General features: G+C 49.8%; 8 protein-coding genes across 8 annotated transcripts in view; 3 read left to right on the top strand and 5 right to left on the bottom strand.

Moving 5' to 3' along the window:
• Nucleotides 1-256: 256 nt before the first annotated feature.
• Nucleotides 257-1261, top strand: VE01_02675 (uncharacterized protein; the record flags this gene model as incomplete). The annotated part of the gene is made up of 1 exon (XM_018272182.2): nt 257-1261. The coding sequence occupies one exon, from the start codon at nt 257-259 to the stop codon at nt 1223-1225; it is 969 nt and encodes a 322-aa protein (XP_018133056.1). The 3' UTR covers nt 1226-1261.
• Nucleotides 1262-1941: 680 nt separating this feature from the next.
• On the bottom strand, nt 1942-3587 carry VE01_02676 (uncharacterized protein). Its single transcript, XM_018272183.2, has one exon. It carries the CDS (start codon nt 3200-3202, stop codon nt 2081-2083), a length of 1122 nt encoding a protein of 373 aa, XP_018133057.1. The 5' UTR covers nt 3203-3587; the 3' UTR covers nt 1942-2080.
• Nucleotides 3588-3806: 219 nt separating this feature from the next.
• On the top strand, nt 3807-5670 carry VE01_02677 (uncharacterized protein). Its single transcript, XM_018272184.2, has 5 exons — nt 3807-3943; nt 4041-4182; nt 4247-4632; nt 4709-5396; nt 5459-5670. Exons 1-5 carry the CDS (start codon nt 3869-3871, stop codon nt 5632-5634), a joined length of 1467 nt encoding a protein of 488 aa, XP_018133058.1. The 5' UTR covers nt 3807-3868; the 3' UTR covers nt 5635-5670.
• VE01_02678 (uncharacterized protein) lies at nt 5670-6434 on the bottom strand. The gene has a single exon (XM_018272185.2). The coding sequence runs from the start codon at nt 6280-6282 to the stop codon at nt 5779-5781; it is 504 nt and encodes a 167-aa protein (XP_018133049.1). The 5' UTR covers nt 6283-6434; the 3' UTR covers nt 5670-5778.
• Nucleotides 6435-7476: 1042 nt separating this feature from the next.
• VE01_02679 (uncharacterized protein) lies at nt 7477-9127 on the bottom strand (the record flags this gene model as incomplete). The annotated part of the gene is made up of 2 exons (XM_018272186.1): nt 7477-7995; nt 8516-9127. 2 exons carry the CDS (start codon nt 9125-9127, stop codon nt 7477-7479), a joined length of 1131 nt encoding a protein of 376 aa, XP_018133050.1.
• Nucleotides 9128-10401: 1274 nt separating this feature from the next.
• On the bottom strand, nt 10402-11781 carry VE01_02680 (uncharacterized protein; the record flags this gene model as incomplete). The annotated part of the gene is made up of 1 exon (XM_018272187.2): nt 10402-11781. Exon 1 carries the CDS (start codon nt 11692-11694, stop codon nt 10402-10404), a length of 1293 nt encoding a protein of 430 aa, XP_018132934.1. The 5' UTR covers nt 11695-11781.
• Nucleotides 11782-12523: 742 nt separating this feature from the next.
• VE01_02681 (uncharacterized protein) lies at nt 12524-14170 on the bottom strand. Its single transcript, XM_059463463.1, has one exon. It carries the CDS (start codon nt 13768-13770, stop codon nt 13399-13401), a length of 372 nt encoding a protein of 123 aa, XP_059319923.1. The 5' UTR covers nt 13771-14170; the 3' UTR covers nt 12524-13398.
• Nucleotides 14171-17507: 3337 nt separating this feature from the next.
• The window catches only part of VE01_02682 (uncharacterized protein), a gene marked incomplete at both ends in the record, with an annotated part of 1824 nt that continues 1285 nt past the window's right edge, over nt 17508-18046 (top strand). Inside the window, 2 exons of the mRNA XM_018272189.1 lie at nt 17508-17814; nt 17864-18002. Of these exons, the coding sequence (XP_018132936.1) occupies nt 17508-17814; nt 17864-18002 (446 nt within the window). The remainder of the gene's footprint in view (nt 17815-17863; nt 18003-18046) is intronic.

The raw sequence follows: 18046 nt of genomic DNA on the forward strand, positions 1-18046 counted from the left end.
ATCCAAGCGAGCCCGTTGAAGAGATGTCTCTACTGCAGGTGACGAATTATCTTCTCATGGGTCAAGTTAAAGCCGATGCTTCCCCGATAACTTTAAGATCCCCACCTAATTAGTGCAATAAGCTCCATGCCGGTTGTCTCCCTTCCGACACACTTATTACAGTAGGTAACTTATCATGTATGAATAGGTAAAAATTGAAAAGGGTACGAATGTCGTTTCCAATTCGCACTCAGTTAGTATCATATCAAAACCAACAATGGCTGAGGTTTCTTTGTCCTTCGCATGCGGCCTTTACGACCGCGTTAACGCGCTCTATACGGGAGAAATAAAAGCAGCGGGAATCGACTTGGACTTCGTCGTAGTGAATCATCCACGGGTTCTCTTCGATAATCAGTCTAAATCTGGAGGGCCAGCATATGATTCCTCGGAGCTGTCTGCTTCGGAATATATAACGAGATATGCGGCTGGTGACCGGACATGGGTCGCGATCCCGGTGTTCCCGTCGCGACTCTTCAGACACGGATTCATTGTGGTCAACACGAACAAGATCAAAACCCCACGTGATCTGAATGGAGCAAAGTTTGGCGTCCAGCTCTACACGATGACTGCTGCTGTTTGGATACGAGGTCTTTTGGAAGAAGAGTTGGGTGTCGACACTAATAGTATCGAGTGGATTGAGGGGTCACTCTCTTCAGCCACGTCTTATGGAAAGGCATCTGTGCTTCCAGGGGTTTCGATCGTCACAAACACTAGTGGCAAATCTCTGGATGAGCTGCTAGTAGAAGGATCCATCGATGCTGTGATTGGGGCCGAGACTCCTCCGAGTCTTGGAAAGGTGGCACATATCCAGCGCTTGTTTCCTGATGTAAAGAAGGAAGAGAAGCAATACTACTTAAAGCATGGTATATTTCCCATCATGCATCTAGTAGTCATCCAAAGAGACATCTGGGAGAAGAATAAGCATGTCGCCAAGAATCTGTTCGACGCTTTGAACGAGTCGAAAAACATCGCTCTGGACCGGATGCGCTTCTTGAGCGCGTTGCGGTATATGTTACCATGGCTCCCAACAGAGCTGGAGGAGATTAAGGAGGTCTTTGGTGATGATCCTTGGCCATATGGCCTAGAGGAAAACCGGAAAACTCTTGAGACACTAGTGAGGTATTTATTCAACCAGGGCTTGATTAAACAAAAGCCTTCATTAACAGAACTTTTTGTCCCTGTATAATTATTCATATCGAGTGTAACCTATACATTATTAGTCCCAAAATAAACTCGTAATCAACTGGAAGTGAAACATTGTGGTATTTCTTTAGTATACATTAACTAGTTACCTCATGAAGACCAAATATCAAAAGTAATATCAATGCTGAGGTAAAAATCATATTCAACGTACTAGTACATTTTAGAGAAAGAGATTAAGAAGTTTTCGCAGCCATTAGCATCTATGTTTTGTTCCAATATATATATTGGTAAATCTAGCCCCTAAGTATACACCTTGAGGCAGAGAAGTAGCTTCTAGAGCTCGTAGAAAGAAAAGATGGTCTTCTTTATGTCTAACTGACTGAGGTGTATTCCAAAAACAGAGAATATCACCCATCCAAGATCCATGACAATGATGAGAGCGGGAGGATCCCGAAAACAGCAGCAATACCGTTCATGTGGATCCACGGGACAATACCAAAGCTACTTTAAATACGATTAAATTCTTACCGCCGTGGAACATCTGCGGAACTAATTAGCTTTCGCCTAAAAAGAGAGGAGGGCACTTGTTGACTTACTCCCGTAATGCCCAACTTGTCGGTCCATGCTAGACCAAAGAGAGCAAAATCATTGTGACTTCAGCGACGTTGAGAGTCGCATGAAGTCACATGAGGAAAGGGGAATCTTAAAGGACTCGATACGACAGCTCTTAGCAAGCAATGGTTGCTTAGAGTCTAGGGTCAAGGCGACATGGAGCACTATAAAGGGGTTGTCTGGTATTTGCGATATACATCCGATAGGTCACTAGGGAGTTGAATCCAAATATAAAAGCTCAAAAACATGACTTTATACATAGATATTTCAAAAATATCTAGCTAATTCATGGATGAACCACACCCATCCACATAGGCGGAGACCGGTGCGTCACCGACAACACCACCTGCTTTAAATCACTCAGCGCAAATCGGTGACTAACCAATTCATCCACGTTTAAGGTTCCGTCCGACAATTTATCTAGAACAAACTTTGTGTCACTCCTTGTATTTCCTCTTGTACCAACAATCTTCCAGCAGTGGACCATTAAGGCCACCACAGGCAGCGGCAGCGAGGTGCCGTTTCCTCCCATGTGTACGAGATATCCGCCATAGCCCAATCCCCCCATGACTTGCCAGATATCGGTGCCAATGGAGGTGGGCATGTAGTCGATGATAGCGTCAGCTCCGGCAGGGGCGATTTCTCTTAGTCTGCGCACTAGGCTGTTTGTTATGGGCCAGTCGCCAAGTTCATCGAGCGCAATAACTTCTGTCGGGACCTTAGACAGCCTCTGAACGTCTTTGAGACGTTCAGCGGACCGGGCCACGAGGATGAGACGATCTATAGGGAAGAACTCGGCAAGCTTAAGAGTAGCCACCCCCATGGATCCTGTCGCTGCCGTAACAATGACGGTCGACCTGGGTTGGAGATCTGCACACTTGAGTGCTCGTACTGCGCATGCAAGGTCCTGCACCTTTGCAGCAACGTCGAAGCTCACATTTTCCGGAATGGTGTCAATCAGCCAGTATGGTGCTTTAACGTATTCTGCTAGCCCGCCGTTGTGGTACTTCTCAAACAGAGGCTGTTTCCCCTTTCCAAATCCGAGGAAGCCCATCATGGCCGCGTCGGGACACATCTGTTCCCGATCGCTGACACAGAACTTGCACTGTCGGCAAGAGAGGTTGGGATGTAGTCGCACCCGGTCCCCCAGGCTAGCAGAGGAGACATCTTCACCTATGGCGACAATAGTGCCTGCAACCTCGTGTCCAAGAACAGTGGGGGTGTGCTTATACCGTTGGGTTTCCACATTAGCAAATATCCCCAAGTTCAAACCAGCCGCAGCAACTTTGATGAGAACATCCACAGGGCCAATTTCGGGAACGGGGATTGTATCTAGATGGACTTCCGTGGAGCCCTCATGCGCACGCGCGGCCAACATTGCCTTCGGAAGCTCTGTCGTGCTGAGCATATCAAAGTAATTTGTGTGTATTGTCGTTAGCTGTTTAGTGTTGGGCGAAGAAGAGATGAAAGAGCTTGGTTAGGCATTAACACTGCCACTAGGCCGCTGAACCATAAGTAACAAAGGGGAGGGGTTAACACGGGGAGAACGGACGAGGTGGTGAGATCTGGATTCTGCGTCTAACAGTACCTTTCTCCACAATGTCGCTTGCATCCCTTATCGAAGGCATTTTGCACCAATCCCGCGGAAATTATTGAAGACTGAAAGGGCGAAGGTGATGTTGCGGCACGGTGCCACGGCTTTCCACCCGACCTATCCCCGGATCTTCAGGGGTGTCGACGTGGAGGTTGGATGGGGGATGGAAGCCCAGAGTCCAAACAAGCTTGGGTGGGGGGGTGGGCCGGAGGTGGAGGCGGAAAGTGGACACCAAGTCCTGTATGTACTGCACCATCTTAGGCTGAAGATCCTTTGTTCGGGCTTCGGATAATGTGTCAAACGCGAGTGCAGAAGCATTCGGCACTCGCGTTAGTTGCCGCGTGGTGGATGGTACCGGGGAAATATAGGAGTAGAAAATGAAAAATACAAGGTTTTTCCAGCACCAAAGTCCTTCTGTCTCCGAATTACATATGTGTTCCGATCCCGCCGCCAAACAGAAGCACAAAGTGTTGATTGATCATGCTACTCAACAATTTGTTTCTGGCCGTCGACAATGGCAAGGTCGTAGTCTATGTGGCTGTTCTAATCATTACTGTACGTCACCACTGTGTGCCTCCTCAGCCACTTGTGGCTGATCAACTCTTCACCCCCAAGGTTGATTTAACTATATCTGTACTCATACACCAGCTAGATCATCCTTTACACTGTTTTCAGTAATCCCTTAGCTCGGCTACCGGGTCCTTGGTATACGAAATGGACGTCCATTGTCCTCAAGTATAATATTATTAAAGGAAATAGAGCCTTGTATGTCCACGACCTCCACAACAAATACGGTAAGCCCTCACGCAAACAATCAAACCACGTTAAATTATCCGTTTACGTTGCTAATCGATGAAGGTACGCTTGTTAGAGTCAGTCCGACGGAAGTCCATGTTTCCGACGTCGCTGCAACAAAACAGATTCACAATGTCAAAAGTTCATTCAAAAAATCGTCTTGGTATAAGTCGTTCACGCCTCCGACGGTCCTGAATGTGTTCAATACCAGCGACATTGAGCTTCACCGAAATCTTCGACGGCTGCTTTCATCGCCCATGTCAGAGTCGTCGCTGAAGCTTGTCGAAGTGTACATTCGCCGGAACATAGACCTAGCCGTCAAAGGAATTTCCGAGGAGATATCAGAACGAGGTGCTGCGGACGTTTTCAAGTGGTGGATGTTCATGGCGACAGATGTGATTGGGGAACTCAGTTTTGGTGAATCCTTCAAGATGCTGGAGTCTGGCAAGGTAAGTGCTAGTCCTTCCTATGAGGTTATGTAAAACCGTCGATCTAGCAGAACTTGTGTTAAAATAAATGTCCCAGAAAAACCAATACATTATTGATATCGAAACAAACGGGCTTGCCGGGGGTATTCGTGGCACCTTCCCATTTATGGTAAAAGTGTCAAAAGTGATCCCAATCCCTATTTTCAAGGCGGCAGTTGAATCTGCGAAGCGCCTACGGCACTACGCGGAACAGTCAATTGAGCGATCGAAACGAGTGGCTGCGGAGGACGAGTCTTATCCCATGCTTCTTAAGAAACTGTTTCGCGCCGATGACAACGGACTGTCCGATAGGGACATTGTAAACAACGCAATGGCGTTCATCATCGCCGGAAGCGATACTACGGCTAACACCTTAACATACCTAACGTGGGCTTTGTGTAAACACCCTGAAGTAAGAGATGCCTTGGTAGAAGAGCTCCGCTCTCTACCAGAAGGGTTCAGCGAGCAAGATCTCCGTAGTCTGCCAAGGCTGAACAACGTTGTCAAAGAAACCTTGCGATTATACTGCGCTGCACCATCCGCCTTGCCCCGTATAGTGCCGGCAGAGGGCGTTGTGTTCTCTGGTCACAGATTGCCAGGAGGGACGACTGTATCTACGCAGGCCTACACCTTACATCGCAATGCAGATATCTTCCCAGATCCAGAAACCTTCGATCCAAGCAGATGGACGGCGCCTACGAAGGACATGAAAGACGCATACATGCCTTTTGGCGGTGGGTCACGAGGTTGGTCTTCCCTGTTCTTATTGTTTTAGATTGATTCAGCGCGCTAACAGTTACAATTATAGTCTGCTTAGGACAGCACTTGGCTGAAATAGAGCTCCGCCTTGCCACTGCAGTTTTCTTCCGTGAGTTTCCTAGTGCTAAGGTTTCCACAATTGAGGGTATGAACGATGGGGATATGGATCCTCAGGTGTTTTTCTTGTTGTCGCCAAAGGGCAAGAGATGCCTAATTAGTGGATAATGAATATTAGAGCGATGTACATAGAAAGAATGGGATGTATGTTAGAAATCTAAGTTTATAAATCGACTCTAGCGCTATCCTACAATATATCCCATTAATACCAATCAATTCATCCATGTATACCATTACACACACGCAGCCCCTTCACAACCCCTGTCCTAGCGCCGTCCAGGTCGCCGTGACCGCCGCAGAAGTCAACAACACAGACCTCCCTAAGTTCATCATCGCCCACTGATCCACTAGCTGCTTCACCGACGCCGCCTGCGCCTCCACCTTCTCCTCCTCCTCCTCCGCCTTACCTAACAACACGTTATTCGTGCCCATCATCACAGCCAGCGTATACGGAACAATTCCCACTGCTAACACCGCGGCAGTCACATATCCGCGCCAGGCGGTTGTGCCAGCGGCGCGGCTGTCGTAGGCGAGGTAGAGGAGCGAGGTGGCGGCGATGACCGTGCCGGCCGGGAGGGAGTCGTGGCCTGCGGTGTACATGTGCTTGAATTGCTTAAGGAGGAGGGGCGTGGGGGATTCGAGGATACGTGGGACGGCGTATAGCGAGAAAGAGGCGGAGGTGCCGGCGAGGAAGGCGGTAGTTGTTAGGCCGATGGTCTGGAGGAGGCGGGCGGAGTTGGGGGTGAGAGCAGCCATTGTTGCTATTGAGAGGATTTTGGTAGTGAGGTGCTTATTAGGTTGTTGCAACTTATAGGAGAAGAGAAGGACGGAGTGAAGCGGGGTGGGTTTGGGGGCTTTATACTGTTGGAGCAACGGAAGGACTGGTTCCCGGTGTGGTATATGACGCGTTATCGCTGGTGCCAAAGTGAGAACGTCAACTTTGTACCAAGCTGTTTGGAGTCGCTTACATAATCATACCTGATTTTCTGTCCCGTTATTTACGCGGCTTTCGGGCTCTCGGCTTTCGGCCTAAGGCCCAAGGCGTAACCCCCATATAAGGGGTGACGAGACTCCAAAACAACCAGCGAAAGGACGCTAAGGTCATCCTCCTACCCTTACTTGTCTTTTATAGGTGGGGATATCAATGTGTAGCTATCGAAGCAGAGACTGCGTTAGGCGTCGGCAGGAAGGACGGTTAGGGTAGTGGCAAGAAGGAGCAACGGCAGGAAGGAGCAAACGACAGCAAAAATAAACAATGACAGGAGGGAGCGACCAGCTGTGGCCGGAAGGAAAGAGCGACCTGGAGCGGCAGGAGCGGCAGGAAGGAAGGAGCCAATGGGTCCCATCGCGACGCATCTTTAAGCATTTCTATTTCCACCCCAAGCTTCTGGCAGCCCATGGCTCTCTATCTATCTATCGCAGCGGCTTTTGGGGTCAACCGGCGAGTTTGTGGCAACTTATTCGATTCAGTTTTGGTGTTCTTTACTTCGATGCATGGCAACATGGCCTGGAGCAATATATCTAGGTAAAATTCTCACTAACAATTCCAATGTTAAACTTCTCCGCGGTCGATGTGATGATCTGTGGCGGCAACTGGTCCTCTGTACAATCAATCAAGGATGTTTCCTCCATACCAGTCCAACATGAGAACAACGAGGGGATACAGTATGTCGCCAATAGTCGCATAATCCTAGATCAGATAATAGTAACAGCCTATATGAAGAGAGCAGGCAAGGTATTAATCCAAATTCTAATGATCTACATGCCGGGGAAACTTGAATTGTTTTAAGTTCTCGTTTGTAAGTTTCCCGGCACAGTGTGCATATGTAAATCGAATGGAGGCCTAGTTTTCCAAAACTGTGATATTAATAGCTGCAATCGTAATCCTCATTGTAATGCCAATTTGCCCATCTGTCTAAGAACAGTCGGTGTTATCAAAAATGCGGATTCTTACACCAACTTGATGCCATAGAAAACTCCGTCCTTGGAGAAGTGCTTTTTTATAGCACTTCTTAAATGAATATCCAAGTCTACCGGGCCATACGGTCTGTGATAAATTAAATCGGGAGAAAGCGAGATCTGCGCCTCAGCTTTAATATCTCTACAAGATATCACCATATACTCTGTGCCCAGTACGTATTGGAACGAGCACTCCTCAGCTGGCCAACGCGTGTCAAGTTTCTTTTGGAACGTTTCCAAGCCCTCTGCGTCTTGGATGATCCGCCATCTTCCCCAGAGCTTTGCTATGAGAACTTGTATACCCTCTCCTCTTAGCGGCTTGCGCATTTGAATAATTTTGCCACAAGTCGGACCATCTTTGACATCCATCCTAACATTCTGTCCAATAGTGTACCCATTCTCAGGGCGAAGCTTCTCGAGGAGATTCCAACGTGGGTGCATACTTTTTAATGATACAATGTTTAGGTATGGGAGCCCCTTGGATTCCGATGGGACTTCGTAGGGTGACATCTGCGTATTAGCTTCGAGGTTGTTAGTAGTAGATTAGAACCTAGTAGGATAATTAGTAAGCCCCATCGAAGGATTAAACAAGACAAACCTATAGACTCTTGTACTCGTATACGCCTTGAAGGTGAAACTGTAGATATACCTGAATCTAGGTGAGCTGTTGTGGAATACTCATATACACACCAAGTACGACTTACCCTCGACTGCAACCTGTTTGTGCCGTGATCTTTTTTTAACAACGCCTCATCGTTAATCTTGCGTTTTGTAGGTTAGCTGCATCCGCTACGTCTTAAAGCCGCACCCCCCTTATCATTATTAGTGGTTGCTAGTTCCGGGGTAGGTCCATTTCAGTTCGGCTTCGCTGTGGTAGCTGCTACAACCGGGGCAGTTTCACTTCCATTCGATTCAATCGTGGCGGTTACTAAGGCCCGGCTGGTTTTATTTCTGTTCTGTTTTGCAGTGGTGATTGGCGGGGTCTGAGTAATCTCTTTTTTGGGGGGTTAGCTGTGAGAGCTGCTGGGACCTGGGGAGCATAATTTCTAGTCGATCTCCTCGTAAGGTTGGCTGTAGAGTTGCCGCTAATGTTTGAATCCGATTCATTCTGTATTTGCACGCCCTCAGTGATCTCCTCGTCCATGGCTAGGGTGATCTCCTCGTCCATGGCTGGAATGATCTCGTCGTCCACGGCTGGAATGATCTCGTCATCTATTGCTGCAGTGATCCCATCGTCCATGGCTGGAATGATCTCGTCATCTATTGCTGCAGTGATCCCATCGTCCATGGCTGGAATGATCTCATCGGCCTTTTCGCCAACAGCTAGGCAAGTTGCTTGGGGGCTAGTTTCGGTACTCTGGGCCGTAGAATTGGCGCCGTCATTTGAATCCAACTTGTCTGGCGAAACTGGAGGGGTTTCCGTAAGTAATACAACTGCTGGTAGCCACACTTCCCAGCCATCTAATCCCCGCCGGTGCTTGATGCCTAGCATTGTGGTCGCTAGGATCGACTGTCCTGACTGAGATGAGTCGTCCTTAGTGTGATATTTCTCATTAAACGGGTCACCAATTTCTAGCCTAAAGGTAGCTAACTCCCCCCTAGAGGCCAAAATCGCTACATGGAGCTTTGTTGCGATATCCATAATCTGCCATTCAAGTTTAAGCTGTTGAGGACATGACCGCCCTTAAATTTTCTGGTCTAGATTTCATCAAAGCGTTGCGGCGCCTAACGAATATTGGTGGACGTTCTTCCCAAGTTGCAACGTGAACATATCTGATGAACGATTCTGCTAGTGATAAGTTCAGGTCTTGGCGCTATCATTAATACATACTCCGTGTTTCTTTTTTGTTTTATTTCTATAGATTTATGTTTCGCCAGCAACCTCTTTAGTGCGGTAGTATCATCGAATAAAACCCCACAATGGACTGCGAATTCATCGAACAAAGTGCAAACTACTGCACGAATCCACTGAACAGGAGTCGAACCTTCACTATACCACACTGGTGATTGAAGCTCCGCTGGGTACACTAAACGTACGGCGAAATGTCTCGAGGAACTGAGCGTGACTTCGCTTCGAATGCGCTGTTCCTTCATGTAAGAATGACATCAAGCTGCAAGAAGCCGTCTAGTGTTGTTGGAACATGTTGCACATATTTAGAGACTGCCCACTCGAGACTCTCGAAACATCCAAGGGCCTCCTCCTTGGGTGTTTGGTTATCGCTATCCTGGTCCGACATATTCGCGGGACGGGTCGTTGTCTCGACTAGACCCTTCATCGAATGGCTCGGATGGCTATATAGGCATTAGATATGAGCATGGAAATATATTTAAACCCCCTTTTAAAAAAGAGGCTTACATTGATTATCGAATCTTCCTAGACCGGCGATGATACAGGCGCGAAGCATCTCTCCTCCTCCACTACCAGCCTCATCGCTAAGGTTAATATGTCTCTGTTTTGCAGCTCTAGGGTGGTATTAATACGAGCGGGGGACCGAAACAGTATTAGACGTTAAATATTAGTGAGGCTACGAAGAAGACCAGAACCAAATCTGGTATATAACGTTGGACGTTGAAGTACTTCGTCATGTGGTTTGCCGAAAAGCGACTCCTGTTTTGTTTTTCCCCAATAGGGGACCATCCATCTCCTTGCATACATATGGTGATAGCACTGCCTCCAATATTACGGACCATAACATAGCCTTTTCAGCGAACAAATTTACTCAAAAGTAGAGGCAAGGAGATATATTATATTAGCTTAAATTGCTGTATCAATTCAGCTATGCACATGTCCCCTTCGGACCCAATATCCATCTATAAAAAAACACCCATCCCAGCACCCCAGCACCCCAACGCCATCCCACTCATCGTACACTCCCCCCCCCTTCTCACCCTCTCACCCTCTCACCCACTCACCCCCTAAACCTCCACAACCACCTCTTTCTCCCCCTTCCCCTCCCCCTCCACCCCCCTCCTCTTCTTCAACACATTCTCAATAAACGCCTCCCCGGCCTTATAACTACTCCTCACCAGTGGCCCAGCCGCACAATACAAAAACCCCATCTCCAACGCCCTCTTCTTCCACGCGTCAAACACCTGCGGTGAGATGTACTCCTCAACCTGCATATGTCTCTTCGTGGGCCTCATATACTGTCCAAACGTAACCACATCAACATTCACCTCCCTCAGCCTCCTCAGGGCGTCCATAAGCTGCGGCTCCGTCTCTCCCAAGCCCAGCATAATACTCGTCTTCGTAATCAAACTCGGCACCGTCTCCTTCGCCCTCCCCAGCACCTTCAAAGACTGCGCGAACGTCGCGCGCCTATCCCTGACTTGAGGGGTAAGCTCATCCACCGTCTCGACATTATGCGCGTAAACATCCAGTCCCGACAGAGCGACTTTATCAACCATCTCCAACTTCCCGCCGAAATCCCCCGTCAGCGCTTCAACCATTATCTCCCTCCCCCCGCCCTCCCGACTCTTCGACTTAATCTTCGCAATCGTCTCCGCGAAATGCGCTGCCCCGCCATCGAGCAGATCATCGCGGTCAACGCTGGTCAACACCACATACCCCAGTCCCCACCTCCTCAGCGCCTCAGCCGTGTTCTCAGGCTCATGCGGATCCAACGGGGCCAGATCCCACGCCCCCTTCGCCTTACGTGCCGTCTTCACAGAACAAAACCTACACCCCCTCGTGCACGTATCCCCCATCAACATAATAGTAGCCGTCGCAGACGCCTTATCCGAGCCTCCCCAACATTCCCCGATATTGGGACACCGCGCCTCTTCACACACTGTATGCAGCCCCAGTCCGCGGAGATCGGCTTTAATAGCTTTGAAGCCCGCAGAGGTGTTGGGGGAGGGGATGGAGGTCTTGAGCCAGGACGGGAGGCGGGTGATTTCTTTTTTTCCCACCTTTGCGGTTCGGGGGCGCAGGGCGAGCATTTCGGCGGGGGTGAGGGGTTGGTCGATGTCGAGGTATTCGTGCAGGGTGGGGACGGGGGTGTCTTTGAAGTAGGTTGGGCGACCTTTGGTTGGCTTCGCTGCGGAGGCGTCGGCGGTGGTGGTTGTGTCTGAGGGGTTTGCTTCGCCAGCGGGCGTTGCAAGGCCGCGGACTGAGGAGGAGTTGATATAAACCGCCTTTGCTGCGTTGCGGAGAGGCGGTGCGTTCAGGCATCTGAAACGCGTGCTGGAGGACGCCATGGCGTACATTGTGAGGTCGGTCGTGCAATTGGATTGTTTGGAGGTCTGGTGGTGATGTGATGATGGTGGTAATGGGCGACAAATTATTTTGTGAGGCCCCCGGAGATGGGTGAAGCACGCAGGACCAGGCTGAGAAATTCGACGACGGGTACTGGCGGAGGCGGATGTCCGTGCAAGTTTTGTGTTGAGGCACGTGACTTGGGGGCAGACGACGTCGATGGATGGAGCTGGATGACTGTTCTATGAAGTGGTAAGAATAACTTGTTTTATATGTAGTATTTATCGATGTGGTGTTTTACACAAGACGCTTTATTTGGTATTCTTGGTCGGAGGTTTCGAGGCAGTTCAAGGAGTAACCAAAATATATTCATTCACACGTACAGATTTATTCCTTCTAAGAAATATAATATCTATACCTAAACAAAGCTCATTGGCCTATTTCTACTGTATGAAACCCATTACAATATATAATCTATCAAATAAATAAATACACGCACTTAGAAAACACACACCTACAGTTGCTAATTATAAAAAAGTGAAGTCCTAGAGTAATATTCTGGCATGTAGGTGTAAATACCATTGTAGATCCAGCATCCATCCCGGCAACTCGGAAAAATCCAGAATAAACCCGCAGATCCTACTCCAAACGACCAAAGATTTAGAGTTTAAACCGCACCCTCGATCAATTCCCAGAAAGGTAAAAGGTCACATAACAGCAGATAAACTACAAAACGAAAGAAAAGTAGCGCGCGCTACCAATCTTCATTTACGGCATCGAAGTGTCACAGATCACAAATCACACAACAGTCAAGCAGCATCACTCAAAGCCACCAAAACATATATCGAACACAAAATGCATTCCCTTTCCACATCCGCTCGCTACATGCCCTCCACATCCCCTACATGAACTCCAACACCCCATCCATCCACCAAGCCACCAAACACCAAGCCATCTGTGTCAAAAATCCACTCCCCACAAGTGGGATCAACGAAGAAGTAAGATTTCCCAAACATCAGCTCCCACCAGCAAACCTCAAGCGCCATCCCACCAGCCGGCGGAACGAGCGAAGTAACGGAATGCATCGGTGATGGTACCCAGACCGTCACGTCCCCTTGCCACATCACCCCAACAACAAACACACTGGATCTCCCCGTCCCCCTTTGCCACAACAATTAGAATAAACCCCCAAACACACCCGAGAGATCCCTTCCCCTGACACACGAACAAAAAAAAAGTAGTAGTTAAAAAGAGGAGTTGATGCAATCGGCTAGACCCCAGGAGGCACAGCCCGCGGCGCGCACATGAGTGAAAGAAAACCAGGTTTGGTGTCTAGCTCGATTGCAAGAACGACGAAGAGGTACTTCACAAAATAACAAGATTGTAAAGGTGGGTATTCGAGAAGCGTAAAATGGGAAGACGAGAGAGAAGAAGGATATGAATTAAAAGGAGTAGTGAGATGATGCAAATGTTTGCCCCAAAACCCCCCCTCCTAACTCCATTCCTCCCTCCCCCTCTCCCAAAAGCCATAAGATGACAAAGAAGCCCCAAAGTCGGGGAACAAAAAGTAAGTAACAAGTAATGCATCAGCCTCTTGGGCGAGGGCAGAGTCGCTTTCAAAGATGTCGGAGGCACATGCAGGGCGTGAATGCGTTGATAACAAGAGTAGATGATCGCATCGAACGATTTCGAATATTGCACCGCGCTCGACGCGCTTACAACAAAGCCGCAACAGCAACGGCAATGAAACCGAGAAGTCCAGCGTTGGAAGCCGACACGACCGGTGCCGCGCCAACAGAGCTGCTGGGCTTAGCACCGGAATCAGTGGAAGTGGGAACGACGACGCCGCCGGTGCCGGTGCCGATGGGAGTAGTGGCGTTCTGGGCGATAGCGGTGGCAGGCAGGATGTAGCTCGAGGTGGTGTTTGGGGCGATGGAGGAGGAGGAGGTCAGGGTCACGGTGCTGACCTGGGAGACGTGGATGGTGCGCGTGATGGTCGCGGTGGAGGTGGTGGTTGCGACGGTGGTGTCCTGCGCGAGGGCGAGGAGGGGGAGGAGGGCCGCGAGGGTGAAGTTGATGAGTTGCATCTTGAATTGATTGAGGTGGTTGGTGAGGTTTGGTTTGGTAGGTTTGTTATGTGGTTGTAGTGTTGTGTAAGTCGAGATTCAACCTCTGGCTTCTTGTTGTTCTGAGAACTTGCTTTTGCGTTGCGCGTGAGGGAGTGACTGTTGTTGATATTGGGTACGACTTGCGACCGGAATTTGAAATTTGAGAGAGTGTGGTGTTTTCTGTTTCGAACAGTGTGTGTTTGATTGAGAAGGTTTTGTATAAAACGAGAATGACTTTGCCAACGAAGTCTGTATATGTGAGAGAGTGGATGGGTGAAGAAGAAAGAAGAGGAGAAGTGTGTGAAGGAGCGACGAGAAGTGTTTTGAAGGCTGTCTGGGTGTCTGGGGGGAGAGAACGGGAGAGTGGGTGGAGTGTGGGTGGTGGGCGTTGTTGGGCGGGCAGACTGGGTGCTTGGGGGTGGAGGGGGGGTGGATTTGGTGGATTAGGAGCGAATTGGCAGGCGAAGTGAATTTGAGTACTTTGCTGCCCATGTGTACCATGTGTACGAGGGTACAAACGGTACGATGGTACATGTCTTACACTTGCAAAAGTGAATTTCAAGTGGATTTCAAACGGCACCACAGTCATTTCTGCCATTTCTGGGCGCGAAAGTGGTTGACAGGGGAATTGAACAGGGGTTCGCAGGGAGCAATTTAAGTGGCTGACGAGGGTTAGCGGCAAGTTGAGTAGGGCGACTGATTCCTGCGAGGTACGGGGATACATGGATTTGTTCATAGAGGTACTCCGAGCTGTCAGAGGAAAAGACGATTTCTGACAATTACTGGGCTTGCCACTTCACTTTCACTCTTGGCCCCCCCGTCTCCCTTCCCTGTCGCTTTTGTTGAAGGCTTTTACACGCTCTAACAGGCTCTTCCGTGGCAAAACGGCTAACATCGAGCCAGAGTATCACGAGAGCATGGCTAAGCTGGCCTGGTCTGTTCTGTGGCTTGTGGGCTGTCTGTGGTAAGTTACAGCAGTTCACAGTTCAATCTCTGTGGCATTGAGTGTGAGCCTGAGCTATTAATTAGCACTGCTGCTGTGTGAGTCGTGAAATCTGCTTGGTGCAACTTGCTCATCTCACACTCCTCATCTTGCGCACTCTAACTCCTGAACACACGCCTTCCACTCATCGTATTGCATCGTATTGCAACTGCTGATCAACAAGCCAATAGTCCAATAGCCCAGCAAAAGAAAGAGGTAATAAACACTGCCGGTCTCCCTCCCCAAGACCAACCCTTTCACAGCCAGAACAAGTGATCAACGCGCGCGTCTGTGGCCTGGGAGAAAGGTCAGGTCTGTTACTCACCTCTGTCGCCTTGCCCACCAACCAGCCATTGCCAACACACGCAGGGGGACCCGTCGCATCAAATCTTATTCTGAGTACGCTAGCAGGGATGTGGATTTTGTAGTTTTGCTCAAGTGGCAAGCGGGCGAGACGAGGCGCGTTTCAATTGGCCGCGGCAGAAACGGGCGGTGCGGGCGTGTTCCTGGCGCTAGGCTGGGATGGGGGTTAGTGGGAGGGGAGTGGTGGAATTAGCGTCAGTTACGGTGTTGATTGTAGTGGTGCTGTCACTCTGGGCGTTGTGTGGTGTGAGGTGCCTGGTGCACCTGTGCTGCTGCTGCTGTGTGCTCGCTAAAAGGCCCCTTGGCGGGAGTTGGCGGGAGTCGTGCTTTAGTGGTAAAGCGGATGTTGTGAGTTGTGGAGAGCGCTACGGAGGCTAACTGAGATTGCGACTGTTGACCAGAGGACCAGAAGATGAGGTTTGTCTTAAGATGGTAAGGGTGCCCCGGTGGTATATGGGGATGGATGGAGAGAGAGACACTTGGGAGTGAGGTCTGAGTTCATGTGATGCGACAGAGGGAGTAGAGAGTATATGACAGAGGTTAGACGGCAGAACAGAGTATGAGACACACAGGACAATAAAGAACTGCATGTGCTGTATATGCTATATTCGTAACAAGCTGTTGTTAGAGGGGAAGGAGCAGGAGCGGACGGTTATAGCTTCACCATCAGCATCACCCCTCTGTCGCGTGCCTGCCGCTATCCGCCATCTGCCTCGCTCCTTCCTTCCCTTCCTCTAACCATCCCACTCCTCACTCGCTCCTTCCCCCTCCTGCTCCTTCCTCCCTTCCTTCCTTCTTGCTTGTACTCTCCTCCCTCGCACCTGCCAAACCAGCGCCGCATAAACCCACACAAAACCCACAGAAACACCCGCACAAACCACCTTTCATCTCTCCCCTTGCTCCCCTTACCACAGCAGCACAGCACCACAGACAGTACTCCGTAGAGTAACCACTCAAACTCTCTCCCCTCCTGCACAGAACAACGCCGAACAGTGCACACCCGGCAGCCGGCACATCATTCGCACGCACGCGGGGTAAGTGAAGCACAGCACAGCACCGCAGATTACACGCGCCTACCCACCACTAAAACTAGATTACACGCAATCTCACAATCCACGCCCCTCCATCCATCTCCATCCATCGGACATGAGATACACTCAATTCCCACTCTCCCCTCACCACGTTACCACCCTTACCACACTTCCACCAGTATTTCAATACCACTGTAAGTTAGATACTATGCCTAACACACTACCAAGCCTTTTCCTAGCCTCCTCCACAGATCGACGGGAAATGAGATGGGGCATCTTCGCGGGCCCTTTCGCAATGGGAATCTCGCTACGCTTTGGTAAAGGGGCCGCGAGACAGGCGTCTGCTACAACGCCAGGGGAGAGGGGGGGGGGGGGGGGTGGCCCGTCCGTCATTTATTACGGCAGGGAAGTGAGTGAGTTGAGTGAGTGAGTGAGGTGAGTGAGAATCGCGAGATGAGGGCGAGACCGATGTTTCTCCTGGCTGCAGGTACGGTGGTCTGGACCGTACTGAATGATGAGAGTACTATATATCAATATTCCCTGAGCTGAGACTTTTCAGCTCTTTAGCTCTTCAGCTCTTCTGCGGGATAATTACAGCGACAACTCGGGAGAGTGTCTGGAGTAATGCGATGGATGAATGTGACGCGTTGCTGGTCGCGCTGATTGCACTTTCATGGAGAGAGGATACAATGAAATCCCTCATATGGCCTTGAACGGACGCGGAGAGCATGTTACAATCTATCAGAGGTGCACGTGAGTGTTAAATTGTCCGAAACGGTAAGGAGCTAGAAATGGAGCTGAGAGGAGATATTTCACGTGAGTGTTGAAACGTCCACATACCAAAATGATCGGAAGCTTGAAATGGATCTGGAAAAGAAATATCTCACGTGATGATAAAACGCTCAAATCCAGCAGCTTGGAAATGGAACTGCAAAAGAAATATCCCACGTGACATATTGGCGATTGCGTGCTCAACGGCCGGTACGTGCCCGCCATTTTCAACTGACAGCCTTGCATATCGAAGCCTTATCATTGGTCCGATAAGCTCTGATGGCCCTCCCAAAGTTTATCTGGGCTATCGCGGATTCAAAGCGGGATGTCAAAATGTAGGAGCAGCATTTCCGAGGGATCAGACTCATTCATTTTTTATCGCGGAGCTCTAATTCTTATTTCACTGTATTGGTAAAGGCATTGGCATCTTATATTCTGTATTTAGGATACCATTTCCCTTCTTGGAGAGCGATACACCAGCTATATCAAAAGCGCCCGTCATAGCTGCCACCTTTCTCACCCCTCATTTTCACCTCCGATATCCGCTCCTCGCAGCACTGGATGCTACAATGCGGACATCCCTCCTCACCTCGATCGATGCCACATCACACATCCACCTCATAATCGGCACCAATGCCCTCGCCGCATCCCGGTGCGCGAAATCCCTCGAAGTGGGCGCCACGCCCATCGTCATCTTCCACCCGGATGAGTGTGAACATGAGGTTCACCCCGCGATGCAGCAGCGCATCGACGACAAGGAGGTGAAGTGGCTAGCTAAGCCCTACCACGACGATGATATCTCTACCTTAGGAAGGCCAGAACTGGATGGCTACGTCGACGCTGTTTTTGTCACACTTAGCCCTCAAGATCCTCTGAGTTCGTCTCCCCTCCCCCCCACCCCCCAAATACTAACCCCCCCTTCCAGGCCTCCACATATCCACCCACTGCAAACGCCACCGCGTTCCCATCAACGTCCTCGACGCCCCCTCCCTGTGCACCTTCTCCCTCCTCTCCACGCACACCGACGGCCCCCTCCAAATCGGCATCACAACCAACGGAAAAGGGTGCAAACTCTCCTCCCGTATCCGTCGCGAAATCGCCTCCTCCC

The sequence above is a fragment of the Pseudogymnoascus verrucosus genome (assembly GCF_001662655.1).
Source record: "Pseudogymnoascus verrucosus strain UAMH 10579 unplaced genomic scaffold scaffold_8, whole genome shotgun sequence".
In the NCBI taxonomy this organism is placed as follows: Eukaryota; Fungi; Ascomycota; class Leotiomycetes; order Thelebolales; family Thelebolaceae; genus Pseudogymnoascus; species Pseudogymnoascus verrucosus.